The 16,834-nt window shown below is 37.6% G+C and overlaps 2 protein-coding genes across 2 annotated transcripts; one reads left to right on the top strand and one right to left on the bottom strand.

Annotated features, from left to right (window-relative positions):
• Positions 1-2,390: 2,390 nt before the first annotated feature.
• Positions 2,391-7,278, top strand: LOC131779895 (uncharacterized). The gene is made up of 6 exons (XM_059096496.2): positions 2,391-2,491; positions 2,890-3,029; positions 3,423-3,648; positions 4,321-4,544; positions 5,460-5,671; positions 6,358-7,278. The coding sequence occupies exons 1-6, from the start codon at positions 2,446-2,448 to the stop codon at positions 6,437-6,439; spliced, it is 930 nt and encodes a 309-aa protein (XP_058952479.1). The 5' UTR covers positions 2,391-2,445; the 3' UTR covers positions 6,440-7,278.
• Positions 7,279-11,453: 4,175 nt separating this feature from the next.
• Positions 11,454-15,343, bottom strand: LOC131779883 (large ribosomal subunit protein uL13). The gene is made up of 9 exons (XM_059096480.2): positions 15,258-15,343; positions 14,907-14,979; positions 14,137-14,202; positions 13,692-13,793; positions 13,445-13,530; positions 13,086-13,145; positions 12,753-12,800; positions 11,968-12,042; positions 11,454-11,583 (listed from the first exon to the last, which is right to left on the bottom strand). The coding sequence occupies exons 1-9, from the start codon at positions 15,270-15,272 to the stop codon at positions 11,503-11,505; spliced, it is 606 nt and encodes a 201-aa protein (XP_058952463.1). The 5' UTR covers positions 15,273-15,343; the 3' UTR covers positions 11,454-11,502.
• Positions 15,344-16,834: the final 1,491 nt, after the last annotated feature.

Here is a 16,834-nt window from a genome sequence, read left to right as displayed (position 1 = left end):
ATCACTCCGTCCTCTCGACCAATCAGATTCAAAATTAAACTAACCATGACTTGCTCGTTCGTCTTTTCCCGCGCCAAAAGCCGTTTAATTGTTTTCAATCTGAATCCACAAGGTTTGAGAAAAAATAATGGAGCGGGAGGACAAGGTTTTATTGATTGGCTTGGTTGATTATGTTGGTTGATTTTTTCAATGCTCAGTCAGTATAAGTCAGTATGTGCTCAGTCTACTCAAGTTCCATCGAGAGAGGTTCGAGTGCTCTTCATTTCTCTTCAGGATCATTCATGAGTGTCCCTTAATCAGACCAGATGCATATCTACAAGCGCTCGAGATAGTGTAACGTGAGCTCGCTCTCCATAAGGTTTTCACTCTTATTTCACATGAGAATTTCATACGTTTGTGAAATTACTATGTCAGAAGGGCATGTGTAAAGAATTTGAACTGACAGCAGGTGAAAATCGTTATCTCTTCAAAACGATGTTTTGACGAGCTTCTCGAATTTGAAGCCCACATTTAAAGGACGTGGACTTACACTGTTTCTTTAGAGCCGTTAGTCTCGAAGATTTTTTATCATTAAAAATCAGCATGGTGCAGGAATTATGCTGAGTTGATGCTTACCTTTGTGTAAGCAAGTGATTACTGGCAGCATTTTCTCGGTTGCATAAAAGTAAATTGACTTGCCCTGGGTATAAAGAAGGTAATTGGAAGAATCCCACCAGAAAAGTAATAGAAAGATAGAATTTTGAGGTTGGAAAATACGAACAGCTACGCAAGGTAGAGATCCGGTGCGTGATAGTCAAATCGTGATGTTGGATAACACAATCCATTTTGAAAGAGCCTTAAAAGTTTAAAGCGAAAAAGTTTTGGATGTTTTCTTGGTCTTCGCAGCCTTTCGCTCGCTTTATTTGTGAAACAACGGAAAACACCATCCTAATATGATGAAGATCTTTCAATGTGTGTTTATCGTTTTTCTGTTTTATGCACTAATTAAAAAAAAAGAACCTGGTTAAAAAACGATTTGAAAACCTTAATTCACCGGAGTTTCGCACGTCAGGGAATAAAAACAATTAGAATTAAACTAAACTATGGATAGTGCTGAAGGCCGCTCTGATTGGCCACTTAAACTCCGAATACCCTTTGTCAGTATATATGCTTAAACAGTGGATAGTGTTGAAGGCGCACGCTGATTGGCTACTCAAACTCCGAAAATCCCATGGCAAGGTAATTTGGTATTATCAACTGTGTTTTGTTGATAATGTAAATTGGTCACTGTTAAGAGTTTCAAAGCTGACGTTTCGAGCGTTAGCCCTTCGTCAAAGCAAATAGAGGGATTGTGGGTTGAGTGTATGTTTATATGCAGAAAATGGAGCTACACTATTAGTGGGAACATGGCAACGAGAAAACAAAAGTAAATAAGTTGCATGAAAAGCGTTCGTTGATACCGTGTTGGTAAGTATGTACTAAAACAGAAGGTTTGTGTCGAAGACGCGCCCTGATTGGCTACTAAAACTCCCAATATCCTTTGCTATTCACTTCCGAGCAACACGCGCGGGACTTGCGTTAGAAAATATTCCAATCGTTGCAGGAACAAATGAGTTGAAGTCATCTTTTAGTACTTTTTTGGCTCACTGTTTTAGTATATACTAAAACAAATATTCACCTCACTATTGATGGCTAATGGTAGATATTTACCTCGCCGCTTCACAAAAAAATCTTTCTTTTTTTTTTTTACCGAGCTTAAAACTTACCATCTTTCATATTCTATTTACAACAGTAAACGATGTTGAGGATTGGTAATCGATTCGCAGTGACGGCAAATGACATCTAATGACGGCAAATGACGCGTAACGATGGCAGTTGTGTGTGAGGGTGAATGCTGGGTAGGGATATGATGTCTAGCGACATAAAATGATATCTGGTGGCCATAAATGATATGTTGTGACGGTAAATATTGTCTAACGACAGTAAATCAAAATTAATGACGAAAACTGATGTGAGGTGTATAGTGATGATTAAAGAAATCTGGTGACGGTCAATAATGTGTAATGACGGTCTAGTGACATTTAGTGACATTATCTGTTCCTCGAAGCTCGGGACAGATATATTAACGTCTGCGGACAAATATCCATGCATATTTTCGCACCAAATGGAGGCTATTGTTTAGATATAAATAAATCCGGTTATCCTCAACAACAAAATCGAAAAGTGGAAAATTCGATCAATCAATTACTCTATGCGTGCTTGATGGACATGATATTGATTATCGCCAAATTATATCATCGCGCCCTCTACCGAGGCTGACTGCGCAAAGCGCAATAATCCCGCGCCTGTGCTTGGCTTTGTAGTCGTATCTAGGTTCCCGCGGCCAATTTGATGATGCCTGGCAACAAATGTGTCGATACCTTTCTCTCAGGTTTGAAGACTCCATCGCGAACAGGTTTGTTGAATATGGCGGAAGGTTCTTCAGCGAGTTGTGATCTTGACGACGACAATGGTAATCTGTTAGCTCACTGTACTGATCAGTAAACGTTTCAGAAAATTTAGTATCAATCATGTTAATTAATTTTTGTAAGATTCCCGACTTAAAAATTCGCCAAGTTCGTAATTATTCATAAATAACAGGAAAGCTGTCCAGCTTTCCTGTTACTAATTAAACAATTAGAATAATTATTAAATGAATAATAATAATAATAAGTAACAGGAAAGCTGTATAGGATTCTTGAAAGGTGCGTTACATTGATTTAAGAGATTGGAACTACAAAAATTATTTATTCGTTTGGTCGTCTAAAATTTTTGTCGGAGAAACACAAGGTCAAATACTTATGATAGTATCAATTTGTGGAAACTATTTTGAATACTGCTCTGTGACTTTCGTCAAAATTTTACCCTCAGATGTCCCTCCACTGGAAGACATGTCAGAACTGATCAATCAAGTCAACAATTTACGAGAAAATGTGACAGCTAAACCTTCGTGTGATCAATCGGTAACTGCAAACACACAGCCAAAGAAGAAGACAGTATCTTCTGCTCAGGTAGTCTTTTAGAAGATTTTATTTAACCCTTCAATTTCCATGAGTGACCAAGAAAGATTTCTGTTTACAACATCAATACAATATCAAACACCAATTGACAAGAATAAAGAAAGATATCAATTGGGGGATTATCAGTTGATCCAATAAGAAATCCCCCAAACTGACACCATCAGAACTTTATGAGAGACAGTAAGAAGAATTAATGACGAGATCTTAGGAGTGAAAAGGTTAATGTGTGCCTTGGTGATAAGGGGTTTAATTTATGTTTTGGCCCTTTTATAGCTCCATAGTTTTGCTTGCTGGACTGTGTACAGGGAAGAGTGATATTAAATTGTAAACAATATTTTTAAACAATTAACTGTGGATGACTATAACTTGTGTTGCTTGTGATAGGGTCTCAAGTCTGCTCAAAATGAGAAGACATTTGGTGGATTCAAGAAAGGCTTTTTGATGAATTCAAAACCTAAAAAGGAAACCTCCAACGCTTCATTTAAACCTTTGAAAAAAGACACTGATATTCCAGTCATCAAAGCCAGAAATCCAGAGCAAAAGGGGATGGAAATTCCAGAAGTTCAAGAGGCAATGAAATCTAGTGGCAAACCAAGCTTGGAAGGCAAAGGTCTGGTCAGTTAGTTATCAAGGGTGACTACCATACAATTTCTCCTCACAATATCATCCTTGAATCATACATGTAGGTCATGGGAATAAAGAAAATGATCACCTACTAAAGAAGCTCTTGACTGTTAAAACAAATTCTCCCTGTTAACACCATAGGAACGGTATGAAGAATATTCACACTGATGCTAGGCTATTAAGGGTTAATAGACTTCAGATGCCTGCTAATAATTTCAACCAATAATCTTGGCTTATTTCTTGGTATACCCTGTCTTGGTTATAGCTGTCTATTCCACAATCAGCATCCATTTATGATAAAAATTGAGCGAAACCTCTTCTTCCCTGTTAATGAAAATATCCAAGCACATATATTTTTTGGTTCATGGGACAGGGGGCTCAATAGAAAGATGCCTCTGTGAGAAGGGTACAGACATGGATATTTTCTGAAACAACAGCAAGAGGAAGAATGGGCTGTGTTTTAAAAAAGGCAAGAAAATCTTGAAAGATTATAGATATTAATGACTGAGTAACAAATACAAAACATTCCCTTTCTGTTACTGCCAAGATCACTTCTGCACCATACAAATTGTACTGAGGTTGTATTAGTGAAGTAAGTTTATAAAATCAATGTTCTCTTCATTAAATTAAAATAAGTAATTGTTTTTGTCAACTCTAGACTGGATTACAGAGGATCTTTTGAAAAAAGTTGAGCGCAATCCTGCTCTGGCCAACAAGCTGACAGATCCTAAGTTTAGAGAAATTCTGGAACAAGTGGGCACAGATCCTTTGAAAGCATTGTCCATGATTGGAAAGGACCCAGAAATGCAGAAAGTTATGCAGGAGTTTAGTGGATTGATGGGAGAGTACTTCACTACTCTTGGAGATTCCATGGCTCAAGGGGTGAGTGTCTTGCCCAGGTAGATTGTTTCTAAAGTTTCCTTTCCCCTTATTACATTCAAAAGAGAAAAAACAATTCCAATTACTAGGACAGAATAAATTTGGTAGCACAAATGAGACATGATTTCCTTGTTATGACCTTTTTAACTGCTACGCTTGTCAGAGGTCTTGCTCTTTTACCTGTTACAAATTATACTAGATCTCTTCCTTGTCCCCTCCCTCTTCTCAGTGTTATCTGTTGCTGCTTCCAGTGAGGAGGAATTTAGTTTTTGGTAGGTTACCTCCTCCCTTGTGATTTGTTGAACTGTTATAGAACACCAGTACCAGGAACCAAGGTCCCTGGTCCTTTAAACCTTTTCACACACCCTAACATACTTATATTCCACACTGTTTTCTATGCATTTCCCTAAGTGCTGATAAGGAGAATTTGTTCAACAAACAAGAGCCTTTTTAGTTGGTTATCGTCTTCTTTATTCTCATGACCTTAATGTTTGTTTCAGAGATGATAATGTAAGGAGAAATTAGATATTAGTCACTCTAATGAGTCTAAAGATCAACAAAGGACAACAATCATGATCTCAGCAAGGACTCAGACCTGAATGTTTCCACACAGGATCCAACACACTGATGATTGGTTTACTCTTTCTGATATTTACCCATGCTTCCCTTGATGCATTCAAACCAAATGGATTTTAAAGAATTAGTAGCCATGGGCTCTATGTAGATTTTTTTCCTTTGAACTTGTCTATAAGTCAAGGAAAATGAATATAATTTTCAACCCTACCATTATCACATTTTTTGTTTGCACTTTTTGTCATGTGGTGACATGTTTGCATGGTTAGTGCGAGGTAAAATTTTCCTTGTTTGCTACTTTGTTTTGCACAGCTGTATACTGTGTTTTAAAATTTTTTACCAAAGACATCAGCCAATGCTTCCAAGACACAAGGAAGTGATATTGGCCTGACAGAGAGATCAAGTACAAGACAACAGATGGCTGTACCTCCCTCCCAAGAGGATGAGGCTAAAATGCGAGATATTTTATCAGACCCAGAAGTGATGAAAGTGCTTCAAGATCATCAAATACAGAGATTATTAACCATGATGAAATCCAACCCTGAGGCAGCACAATTGTGAGTTGTGTTACAAGAATTGACCAATTGTTTATGGTTCAGTAAGATCTTTCAAGTGAAACAGATCCCATGGGGGTGAACAAAAATGCCGAGATGCTGATTCTTTTGCCCAGGAGAACAAATTACCTTTTTTGGTCTTATTGAAAAGGATCTCATAAATGAAAGTTCAGAGACCTGGTAAGCTGGTCACAACAAAACCATGGACTTCATTTCATCTGATCATCTGTTTATCCTTTAAACCAGGCTGTTTGAACCCTTGGGAATTTTGAATGACTTGGTTCCACTCTAGTATATTAGGTGACAACTAGAGTCCGTGTCATGCCAGGGGTTAAATCTTTGTACAGACTTCCTTCTCAGTTTGTTTGAGACTGCCCTCCCCCCCCCCCCCCTCCACTTATTCCCCAAGAGCTACAATCTAATCAGAATTCAGTATACCCGTAGTACGCAGTAATTATAGTTACTTTAAAAACTCACACATTAACTCATAGATTAAGAGGGTGGTGGTAATTTCTTGATTGCAGTTAAATTGTGTGAAGTATTTCTCTTCTAGTAGATAATCTCCAGGGACATATCTAGTGGAAAACGTTTGCAATTGATACAGGTCATATTTCACCTCCAAGCTGATGGGTCATGATTGTGAACTGTTCTTTGTATTTATAATGTTAATCTCACTTTTCTTTCTACAGAGAAGTTAACAGAGCCACTCCAGAAATGAGGGTAAAGTTACAAAAACTGGTGGAAGTGGGGCTGTTAGGCTTTGCCCGGTGACCTAAAATTCCTGGTGCTTAACTCAAGATATAAGTATCAAAAGAGCAAAAGAAAATTAAATCATCATGCTTAAATATTACCATATGGCTCAACCATACTGATGTACAAACACAACCTTGTGGATAGTGTCGCATTGATGGTTACAAAGCACTTCTTCAATTCTGCAATTCATCTTACCTTTAAAAATCCCCTCACTGCTCAGGTTGCCAAGGAAAACTGCTTTGACAATAGCTTTTTTTTTTTCCCACTCTCAATAGCAAAACAACAGATGCCCTCTAGAGCGCATCATAGGAGAAAGACTATGAGAAAAGTTATTTAGAAAGAAAAAGTCCTTTTCAAAAGCTAGTTGTATCTTAACAAATTGTTCTTCTGCAACACTCCTCTATGGAGTCAAAATCAAAACCCATTGATCGGGTTACAAGTTTAACAACAGTTAGCATGGGAAGTAAGCAAAGTTTGCGTAATGACTTTGATACAGAGAGCATCTTATAAAGACAGTATGAAGTCTACTATTTTTGACCAGGGGCTCATAACATTGTAGAGGTTATGTTGCTCTGTTGTTACTGAATGGGTTTGTGAGTTTATTTGTTTATTTGTTTTTTTTTTTTAACGGAGAGTTTCACTCTTTCTATTTAAACACAAACTGGTAGAAGACAAAAATAGAGAGGCAACAAACTGAAGTATGTGTTCACAATGTAACAACCTTCAAGTTGATAATATAGTTTGGATTGAAGCATCATGGAATATATTGATTCTTCTTTTATCATCAATAATAAAGAAGAAATATTATCACAGGGGCTCTCTCTTCAAGAGGGTTTGTTGATAGCTGCTGATGCTCCATAACAATGAAAACTTGAAATGAAATCTCTGTACACTGAATATTTAGCTCTCATAGCATCTGTATCACCAATGCCTTGAAGGTTAACACAATTTTCATCAATCTCTTTAAACACTATTTCTGGCTGCTAACAATACTAACACAGGTAAAAGCAAAGTCAAAGTTGCCATTATTGAGCATTCTAGTGACTTTTACTTTGCATCACATCCAAAATTACAGGTAAGATTAACAGAGAATATATTCAAACAATTAACATGACACAGGGCTGTATACTTCAACTAATTTTATAACATAGCTAGTAAATTTGTCTAATCAAATTCAATTGCACAAGTGTGCTTCATATTCCTATTGTGCACGCTCATGACGTCAGCAAACAAATCCCTCAAGCAAAAAAAATTTCCATGGGGTTGAAAATGTTATAAAACAATTGGTTCATGCATCAGCTATGTGTTCATCGAGATATGAAGCACTTGGGAAGTTTGGAGAGCACTCAAGAAGCTAGAGTTGCTTTGGGTACGCCTCAAGCAACTCTTAAGCATCTTTCATGCTCTCCAAACATCCTGTGTGCTTCATATCTTGATGAACACACGCTGATGTATGAACCAATTGTTAACTGCAGCTCAATGTTACTACTTACAGAATAGTCATTACATGTCCCTCCCAAATCAATCATGATGTCAAAAGTGTGATGCGCATACAAGACTAACAGCAATGTTTATTTTGTCCATTTGTGATGTCTTGCATTCAAGAAACTCTGAGAGAGAACTCTTATGGTTTTAAACAATAATTCCTGGTAGATATCATGGCCAGTTGATCATCCTGTATTATGTTAACTGAATTAAAGTGCTTTCCCCAATATTTACTGTTTCTGATTCCTTGTGAGTGATTCTTGTTTTATTTGGTAATCATTCAATGCAGCCTTGATAGCATCCTCTGCAAGCACTGAAAAAAGGAATTTTTGTCCATTATTGAACCTGCACAAGTCCTTGAAGAATAACTACATCTGATTCAATCTTATTATAGAAATTATGATCAGAAATTTTCTTTGTAAAAGACCTTCCATGAAAATGTAGGGTAGCTTTAATACATCAGGGTAAGCAAGTCATCGTAGAATCTTTTGTAACAAACTTTTGTTGGCTGGATGGTGCTTACATGAAGGGTTTAAAGCAGCAGCACAAACTTACTTGAACAGTGAAGTTTCACAGGTGGAAGAGACAGCTCCTTTGCAATCTCTGTGTTCTTGATATCTTTAGCATCAGTTATCTAGAACACAAGAACATCAAATATCTCTAACAGACTGAGGATACCGCTTGAAAAGATAAAAAGAATGATGGAAAAACAAAATAAAATTTGGGCCTATTTGTCATAGGTTTATAACCTTCTAGACAAATGCCACAGTTCACTTAGTTCATTTTATTAGATAGAAATGGGTTCCCTTACCATTTTTCCTTTCACCCATTCAGTGGCAAGGGAACTTGAAGCAATGGCTGAACCACATCCAAATGTCTTGAACTTGGCATCCACAATTTTACCATTTTCATCCACCCTGATCTGAAGAAATCAGCTCTTTGTTAAGATTTACAATGCAAATACTAATATATTCCCTATGAAATGATCACAAGGTTTCTCATTTATGGTTTCATTAGAAGCAAATTACACAATTGTGAGGGCCCATAAAAATGTCAAATATGAAACACAATTTCACTGTCTGCAACCAGAAAAGAAAAACATAAGCCATCATGCTGAAAGCCATCAACCTCATTTGCAACATGTGTTACTGCATTCTTTGGCTCAACAATACATTTTACAACATTATTTTCATTCATAATGATACACCCCTGACTTGAGCTTAGATATCTCTTATACATCTCTTATCTATCTTCTGAACAAGGAAAGTATCATTGTGTTCCCTAGATAATTTTGGATTACAAACAGTTGCTCAGTGTGTGTCTGAGAATGTATGTTTGTTTGAACTTACAAAAATCAATGACCAACCTGAAGTTTCATGACATCCCCACAAGCTGGAGCTCCAACAAGTCCAGTGCCAACATTGGCATCATCCTTATCCATGGATCCAACATTCCTTGGGTTTTCATAATGGTCAATTACCTAGTGAACATGCAGAAGGAAAATATGTCAAAAGTCTATGAGCCAAAGCTGCCTACAAGGTACATCTCAACCCTGGGTAAGTGCTCATCGGCCTTTGCACAACTGGGCCTTGTTGCATAAATTAAATAACTAATAAGACGTTTTGAAGTGTAGTGTCATTGAGTATTTTTGTGTACTCAGTGTTTATACAGCACAGCTCAGCGATACTGTACACTAAAACGTCCAATAAAATTTATCTACGCTGGCACTTAAATGTATAACTCCATGAAAATAAAGACGTACTCGATCACACGTGAGCAAAAACGTGACTAACAAAACAAGCAAAACAATTTGATGTTGGCACCTTCAGAACTCACGCAGCACTCGACAATTTTCTCAGTCGTAACAATAGAACATCTTAAACTAGCAGCCTTTTAATTCCGTTAACAACAACAAGATTGACCAAATACAAATCTAATCACAGCCTGGTAAGGGAAAAGCTGTGGGAACCTGAGCAATGTCGACATTTCATGGTCACGTCCGATTAGCATGTGAACTATAAACAGCTTGCTAAACTCATTTTTCACACCGCGTCTAGCGTCCAGAAGCAAGATAAAGGACACTACTTACAATCTTGCTATAGGCTGCAGCAGCAGCTCCAACCTGTTTACTTAATCCTGTCCTTGCTGCGTTTTTCAGACCTTGGGTGAAGAGGGCCATCTTTTTTCAGTTATGCAAGACTCCGATAATGTCTATGTATACCGTAATAGTCTTTGTTAGTGACGCAACAAATGTATCAGAAGCCGCGGGATCCGAAACCGCGGGCGCGCAAGAGCTGTCTCGATATCTCGCGCACAATCGAATCGGGCCTAGCTGATTAGATTGTGACGTACCTTACTCTCCATTGATACGTCATTTCTTCTGCACTAAAACAGTTGTGCACCAGCAGGTGGCGCACGAGATTCCCACACAAAGAGGGCAGCGATTTTTTGCAATGACAGCATACAAACAAGCCAAATTGGGTCATTTTCTCTCCATTGATCTCCTGCTTTTTTGCGCTGTTCCGTATCAAAAATGCTAAAGCCGAGTGAGGTCCGATAATTTGGTTATTCTTTCACAATTATTTTCTCACTCGTAAAGCTATGAAACGGACATCAGCTCATGAAAGTTGGTTCAAGATACGCGAAACCTTCAAATTTCTCAGTTTTGATCTGTCATCAGTGGAAGTACTATACCGAGTTTACGACTCATATTTAGTCGGGTTGAGATATTTAGAATTTCACTGAAGCATATCAAAAATTCAACGCGAGAGTGGGAACAGGAGCACTCAAAAAGTGGTAAGTCAGTTAATATGGACGACTTATGGTACCCATACATTCAGGAATCTAAGTAGAAAGTAGCTTCTGAGCATGCTCTCATTATGAGGGCGGCAGGACACGCGTCTCAGCCCGAAGGGAGACCTGAAACAAGTCAGCAGAGGCTTAGCCCCTCGCAAACCCCCGCTGGTTCGCGTTGCTCAGGGTTTAATCTCCGGTTTCATATTTTGAAGACACGCTCGTGCGGAGCGCTAATAATGACCCAAGTAGGAAACAGACTTAACCTTGAGTCATTCTGGGATGACAAAACGCCCAAGGTAATCCATGACCTTCCGTAACTTTTTCCCTTAAGCGCCTGAATTTTTCACGTGGCAATTAATCCGAGACTGGAGCTTCTACAGAGGTTAAATATGAAGTTCTCCCTATTTAGCACCAGTAGAATGACATCAGTCGCCAACGCCCAGCGATTCAAAGGTCAACTAGTGCTAACCAAAGGTTAAATTGTAATCCAGAATTCTTTATTCCTTTGGGCAAAAGCCTTTTTGGAATACTTTTCTCTCTTCTTTTTAGAGCACCAAGTAATCAAATCTTACACATAGAGAACAATACTGAATTTATTGTTCAAGCCTTCAGATCTAAAATCAGATTCCACACTAACCCAGCTTAGAGCAACCCAGCCCAGGGTGATAAAAAAAATTAATACCAAACGCTGGAAAGGGAAGTTGGTTGTTTTCTCGAGCAATCTAAATCTCAGCCATCAAAATAACATGAACACTGTAAGAACGTTGAATTTTTATTTCTGCTGTCTCAAGATGGTCACATTAGTGACCATAGTTTTCCAGCACTTCATTTAAAGACTTCAGCTCCTCAGCCTTGTTCTGCAAGGCCTTCTGTTTCAGTTTCTGAAAGAAAAGGAAAGGAAAAGTGTTATGGACTGAATACTACTCTTTGGTGTAGGCTTGCCAGAAACACGCAACCATCATCTTCATCATCAACTGAGTCAAACTGTTGGTGGAGTGATGAATGATAGTAAAATGGGGACAAGATAAACAGAGCTAGACTCAACTTATTACCAACCAAGATCTTGGACTAATTCTCCTCAATATCACCCAAGCATTTCTTACAATGTTAGTTCTGAGAATTTGAATATCAAAACAATACCTCAGTCTTTCTTGTCTACGATTAATTGACATTGTTAGGAGGAATAGTGATTCCTCACCACTGAAGACAAAAGTTCTATATTAGTTGATAAATAGATTTGGTTGATTCCTTATTCTGCATCTTACCTCAACTTTCTTCTTGTGTTCATAGTAAACAGCAGCTTTAGCTTTACGCTTTTCTTCAAGGGTTTCCAGGACATCCTGAGAACACAGATATACTGAATTAATACAAATAATTTGTTTCTTCGTACCTCAACAAACATTCTGCCCCTAAAACATTGGATGGCCCCAGTTGCTGTTGTTGCACTGTAAGAGTCAGTGCTCTCAAAAAAAGCCACTGGTGCCATAAAACTGCCAGCTAGACTGCCAAAAAATTATGCATTTCTGATTGGCTGAAACAAGTGTATATTTCATATGACACAAGAGCAAAGTTGTAACACAAGTGCAAATTACAAATAGCGTGTGCACTGTCAAAATTTTGTCTGTTTTTACTTTCTGTTATGCTTTTTCCATGTAAATTATTAATAGGTGATAACATGATGTCTTGTGCAATTTGGGGTAAATAAGCACTTGCCAATTTTTCAGACTACAAACTGCACTCACCCTACGGGTTCATGCAGTTTTGTTGACTTTGAAAAATTTACTCAAGCTAATTAACACTAAATTGCACCCCAAGTCATGTTATTTACCTACACAAACATCATAGAATTACTAAAATATCGTCAAAGAAATGTGTATAGAAGCAATTTCCCAGTTTGAGTAGAACTGATTGCATTGTTTACCATAAACAGGTTTGGATGTGTAAGTCAACTCCACACTCAGAATTTGTTGAAGTATGTAACTCAAGGTTCATGTAAGGAGTAAAAGAATTTAAATGGTTTATACTAAAACATGTCAAGAGGGCAACAAACCTTGTACTTCCAGCCAACCTCATGGGACAGTCTACCAAGCACACAGTACTAAAGTGTGGATGAAAAACTAAAATAAATCACTTAAACCTAGTCAAAAAGTATTGAAAAACTAGCCAAAAACAATTAGACCTTTACCTACCACACTACACTTGCATAAACATTACAGTACTGCTTAATACAGTGCCCCTTTATACAGGTTCAATCATGTTAACATTTTCCCAGACTTCAATTAAAGTTCACTAACTTCCCCTGACCTTGACGAATTTCTCTACCTTTCTCCTAACTTATTCTTGATGTGTAAGAACTCACTTGCAGTGCACCAAAGTATCTTACCTTCCTTCCTGGCTTGAGACGGACAACTCTCAGAGCTGAAGGAACCACCATTCGCTTTTCCTATGAAATGATTACAGTAGAAAAACAAAAAAGAATGCCTAAATGAAATCAGATCACCTGAGAATCTGACCATGTGTAATTGTTACAAAATGGCAAAAAATTGCATTGATAAAAAGATGTTTGATTTCAAAATTCGTCCACAAAAATCAAACTACTTTAAATTCTCCTTTCTCCATCAACTTGGCCATTTGTCACAGCAACAATAGCTATGACAATAACCTTATTTTAAAAAGCTTAGAGTAGATAATTCATCTGCATGTTGAAAACTGTTGTAAAACAGTATGAGCAACATTACTTACCTTGTCATATGGAGTAGGCACACCATCATATACTTTGAGACGATTCATTGCCTCTGTTCCTCTCTTACTCTTGTGTGGGATCATTCCTAGACAAATACAAGACATCAGCTCAACTCTAGTATTTGATAATGCAATTTTGTACTGTTACCATGAAGAACTCTCTAAAGCACACCAACAAATTATCAATCCATGGATAAAACAGGAGTGAGTTTTAAGGTAGTCTTAGGGACCAAATATGTATACTAACCTCTCACTGTTCTCCAGACAATTCTGCTTGGAGCACGGAAATGAAAAGGTCCCCTGCTAGGTTTGGTGTTAGTTCGCTTACGAAGGAAATCAAGATACTTCACTGAAATAAACAACAGTACACAATGTCAATCATTCACCCAACTACATCAAAGTGGTACATTTAGATAATTTGACAACAAATTTTCTTGAGTACCACAACTTTTCATGCAAAAGTTTCAATTTAAATGAAATTTTTACTCAAAGCAACTAACAATAACTTGTGATGTAACATTTTCTTATGCTGTGCACTCTCAGTCCTAAGAAATAGACCTGGATACTAACAGGGTATTACCAGGTCCTGAAGTAATTACTCTTCAATAATCTATTGCCGCGAGGTAACTAGGAGAAAAGACACTGGTTTGAAAACAGCACTCAGAAGTAATTGCCTTACAAATACAACTTACACTTGTTCCTGTAGAAGCTGCCACTGATGTTGACTTGTTCACATCGTACAACAACTATTCTTTGCCCTGTGCAAAAAAAATGTAGGTTTAATTACTTTCTAGGAACTCTCAATGAAAGATGATTCATACCTGGGTCATTACACAATGAAAATGACTCCAACAGAAAATTGAAGCTGACAGCTTGGAATGACTCAGTGTTCTAGTTTTGTAAGAAGGCTATCAGTTGACGACAGTTATCAAATATGAATGTATCAGAACTTTTGGGAGTATGCTCACAAAAGTGTACAGAATAAGTTTTTAAGATTTGTTGGAAGTATGTTGGTGTGCTTACAATTATGAATGGAACTGGTAAAACCAGAGTAGACAACTATTCTAGAAAAATTAAAGGCACACCTCTGCAGACCGCTAGTTTAGAATGTATCAGGAGAAATTTAGGAACACTCCACAAGAAACTAATTCAACATCCCTTTAATCTTCATTTTTTTAATGCTCAGAATTACTGACTTTTGCTAAACTTCCAGTCTATGAAAGTGCACTGGTATTTAACTTCTCCTACAAAAGAGAAGTCTTGATATAATAATACATATAAATAAAAATTCCCCCTGGGTTTCAATTGACTTCAATTGATTTTCATAATGCTCAAAGCCATTCCTTGGCTCTCAGATGAAACATGAAGTTATATCTAGCCTTGTTTCAAGACGTAATTTCGTGAAATAATCACCGAGATAACAGAATAACTATTCTTTAGTGTGGTTACGGATGCCACTTACCTGTTAGAAGGCTCTTTGCGATCGTGGATGCTAACCGGCCTAACAAATGGCCTGAAGCGTCGATGACAATTGACTGCAATCGAAAAATAGTGCCCTCTTACATATGTACCAACAAATTACGGTTAAAATGGCTTTGTTATTATTTGAGACAATTTCCCACGTTTGCCAAAGTTTGTCTCAGAATACAACATCCTCATTTGTAGCGAGTAATTCTCGGGTATCTAGACGTAACATCACAATAATAGATGACTCAATAGAGGAATTAATATAATATTTTACATATTTCCTTATTTATTCAATTCAAGAAGCGATCTTATGGGAGAACTTCCTGATTTTGTTCGACGCTTTTACCTTTTCAAACCCCATGTTGGAGCCGCTAAGAGAAAGACCGAACTACACATGCGAGCCAGATATCAGGGGAGGCCCAACGGAATGAGAAGGGTTGAGCCAGGTCGCAAAGCATAATCTTGGTCACCAGTATTTTCCGTCCAAATCTGGAATATATTTTCCAAGAGGGCGCCGCGCCGCGCCTACAATAACTAAAACAAAATATAAAAAAAAAATTACGTAGAATGCAATAAGTTTTCCTTGAATTTCCGTTTTCCAACCTTCGACCATCAAACTTAACACATTCCATAAGGATTAATTTTTGCACAATCTGTTCTGAGATTATAATTTACATCTTAGTCATGAAGTTAGTACCCATTCATACCACAGGCAGACCACGCAATGTGTTCGTAAAGAAATAAAAAACGCGCCGAGGGAATTGTTGAGTTCTATAAGCGCGAAGGAATTTTTAAGAAGAAATGCGGAGAAGCACGAGCCAAAGGCGAGTGCTTCTCGCACTTCTCGAGTGTTCTTAAAAATTCCCAAGTGCTTGTATAACTCAATAATGCCCGAGGAACAAGCATTTTTATTTCTTTTATAAAATGTATCATGAATTGCGCGCGCTCATACTGATGATGTAGGCTGCGTGTATCATATCTCATAAAATGTTCAGAGAAATGCGCGCGCCGTGATTGGTCAGAACGAGTTCATTGTATTTCCATAAAGCACGCGCGTTACGTCACACGAGTGCACTGTTGAGATATAATGCACGCAGCCTACGTCATCGGTACGAGCGCGCGCAATTCACGATACATTTTATAAAAGAAATAAAAAAACTTGTTCCTCGAGCATTGTTGAGTTATATAAGCACTTAGGAATAATTAAGAACACTCGAGAAGTGCGAAGAAGCACTCGCCTTCGGCCCGCACTTCTCTCGTATTCCTAAAATTCCCGCGTGCTTATATAAATCAACAATGTACTCGGTGTTTTTTTTTTATTTCTTTAACAGCGCACTCGTGTGACGTAAGACGCGTGCTTTATGGAAATATAATGAACTCGTTCTGACCAATCACGACGCGCGCATTTCTCTGAACATTTTATAATGTTTAATAATTGTCGACATGAGACGAACAAAATCTAAGGTTATGAACAAAGCTCTGAAAATTGCATATCTAAATTACCTCTTGGTCTGAATATATCAATTAAGTTAAATGAAATGTTAAGCGACGCGTTCGTGGTAATTTTGCGCCTTCATGGGTCGTTTGAAGCATCTTTTTTACAAAATTATTTTTGGCAATAAAGGGGACAAAATACCACAAAGAGTCCATTAACATTTTGTTTAACTTAATTGAGATATTCAGAATGAGGTGTAATTCAGATCTGCAATTTTCAGAGCTTTATTCATGACCCTCATTCATTTTGTTTGTCTCAAGTCAACAATAATGATTATTAACCATGAATGCAAAGTGTGGTCTGCCTACGTTTACATCAATCCTCCACAAAATTCCGTGAAGATTCTCAGTTGCAAAATTCTAAATAAAAGCGCACGCTAGGGAATGGCCATGTTAATTTCTTTCATTGGAAAAAAAACCCATCACATG

This window comes from Pocillopora verrucosa, chromosome 9 (genome assembly GCF_036669915.1).
Source record: "Pocillopora verrucosa isolate sample1 chromosome 9, ASM3666991v2, whole genome shotgun sequence".
Taxonomy (NCBI): domain Eukaryota; kingdom Metazoa; phylum Cnidaria; class Anthozoa; order Scleractinia; family Pocilloporidae; genus Pocillopora; species Pocillopora verrucosa.
The sequence above is the reverse complement of the archived record's forward strand: the minus strand, read 5'-3'. Positions and strand labels throughout refer to the sequence as shown.

Coding starts and splice junctions, on each gene's coding strand:
- LOC131779895 (XM_059096496.2), top strand. CDS start 2,446: ATGGCGGAAGGTTCTTCAGCGAGTTGTGATCTTGACGACGACAATG. Junction 3,030..3,422: donor AGACAGTATCTTCTGCTCAG/GTAGTCTTTTAG, acceptor TGCTTGTGATAG/GGTCTCAAGTCTGCTCAAAA. Junction 4,545..5,459: donor GAGATTCCATGGCTCAAGGG/GTGAGTGTCTTG, acceptor TTTTTACCAAAG/ACATCAGCCAATGCTTCCAA.
- LOC131779883 (XM_059096480.2), bottom strand. Junction 14,203..14,906: donor CGCAAAGAGCCTTCTAACAG/GTAAGTGGCATC, acceptor TTTTTTGCACAG/GGCAAAGAATAGTTGTTGTA. Junction 11,584..11,967: donor AACACAAGAAGAAAGTTGAG/GTAAGATGCAGA, acceptor CTTTTCTTTCAG/AAACTGAAACAGAAGGCCTT.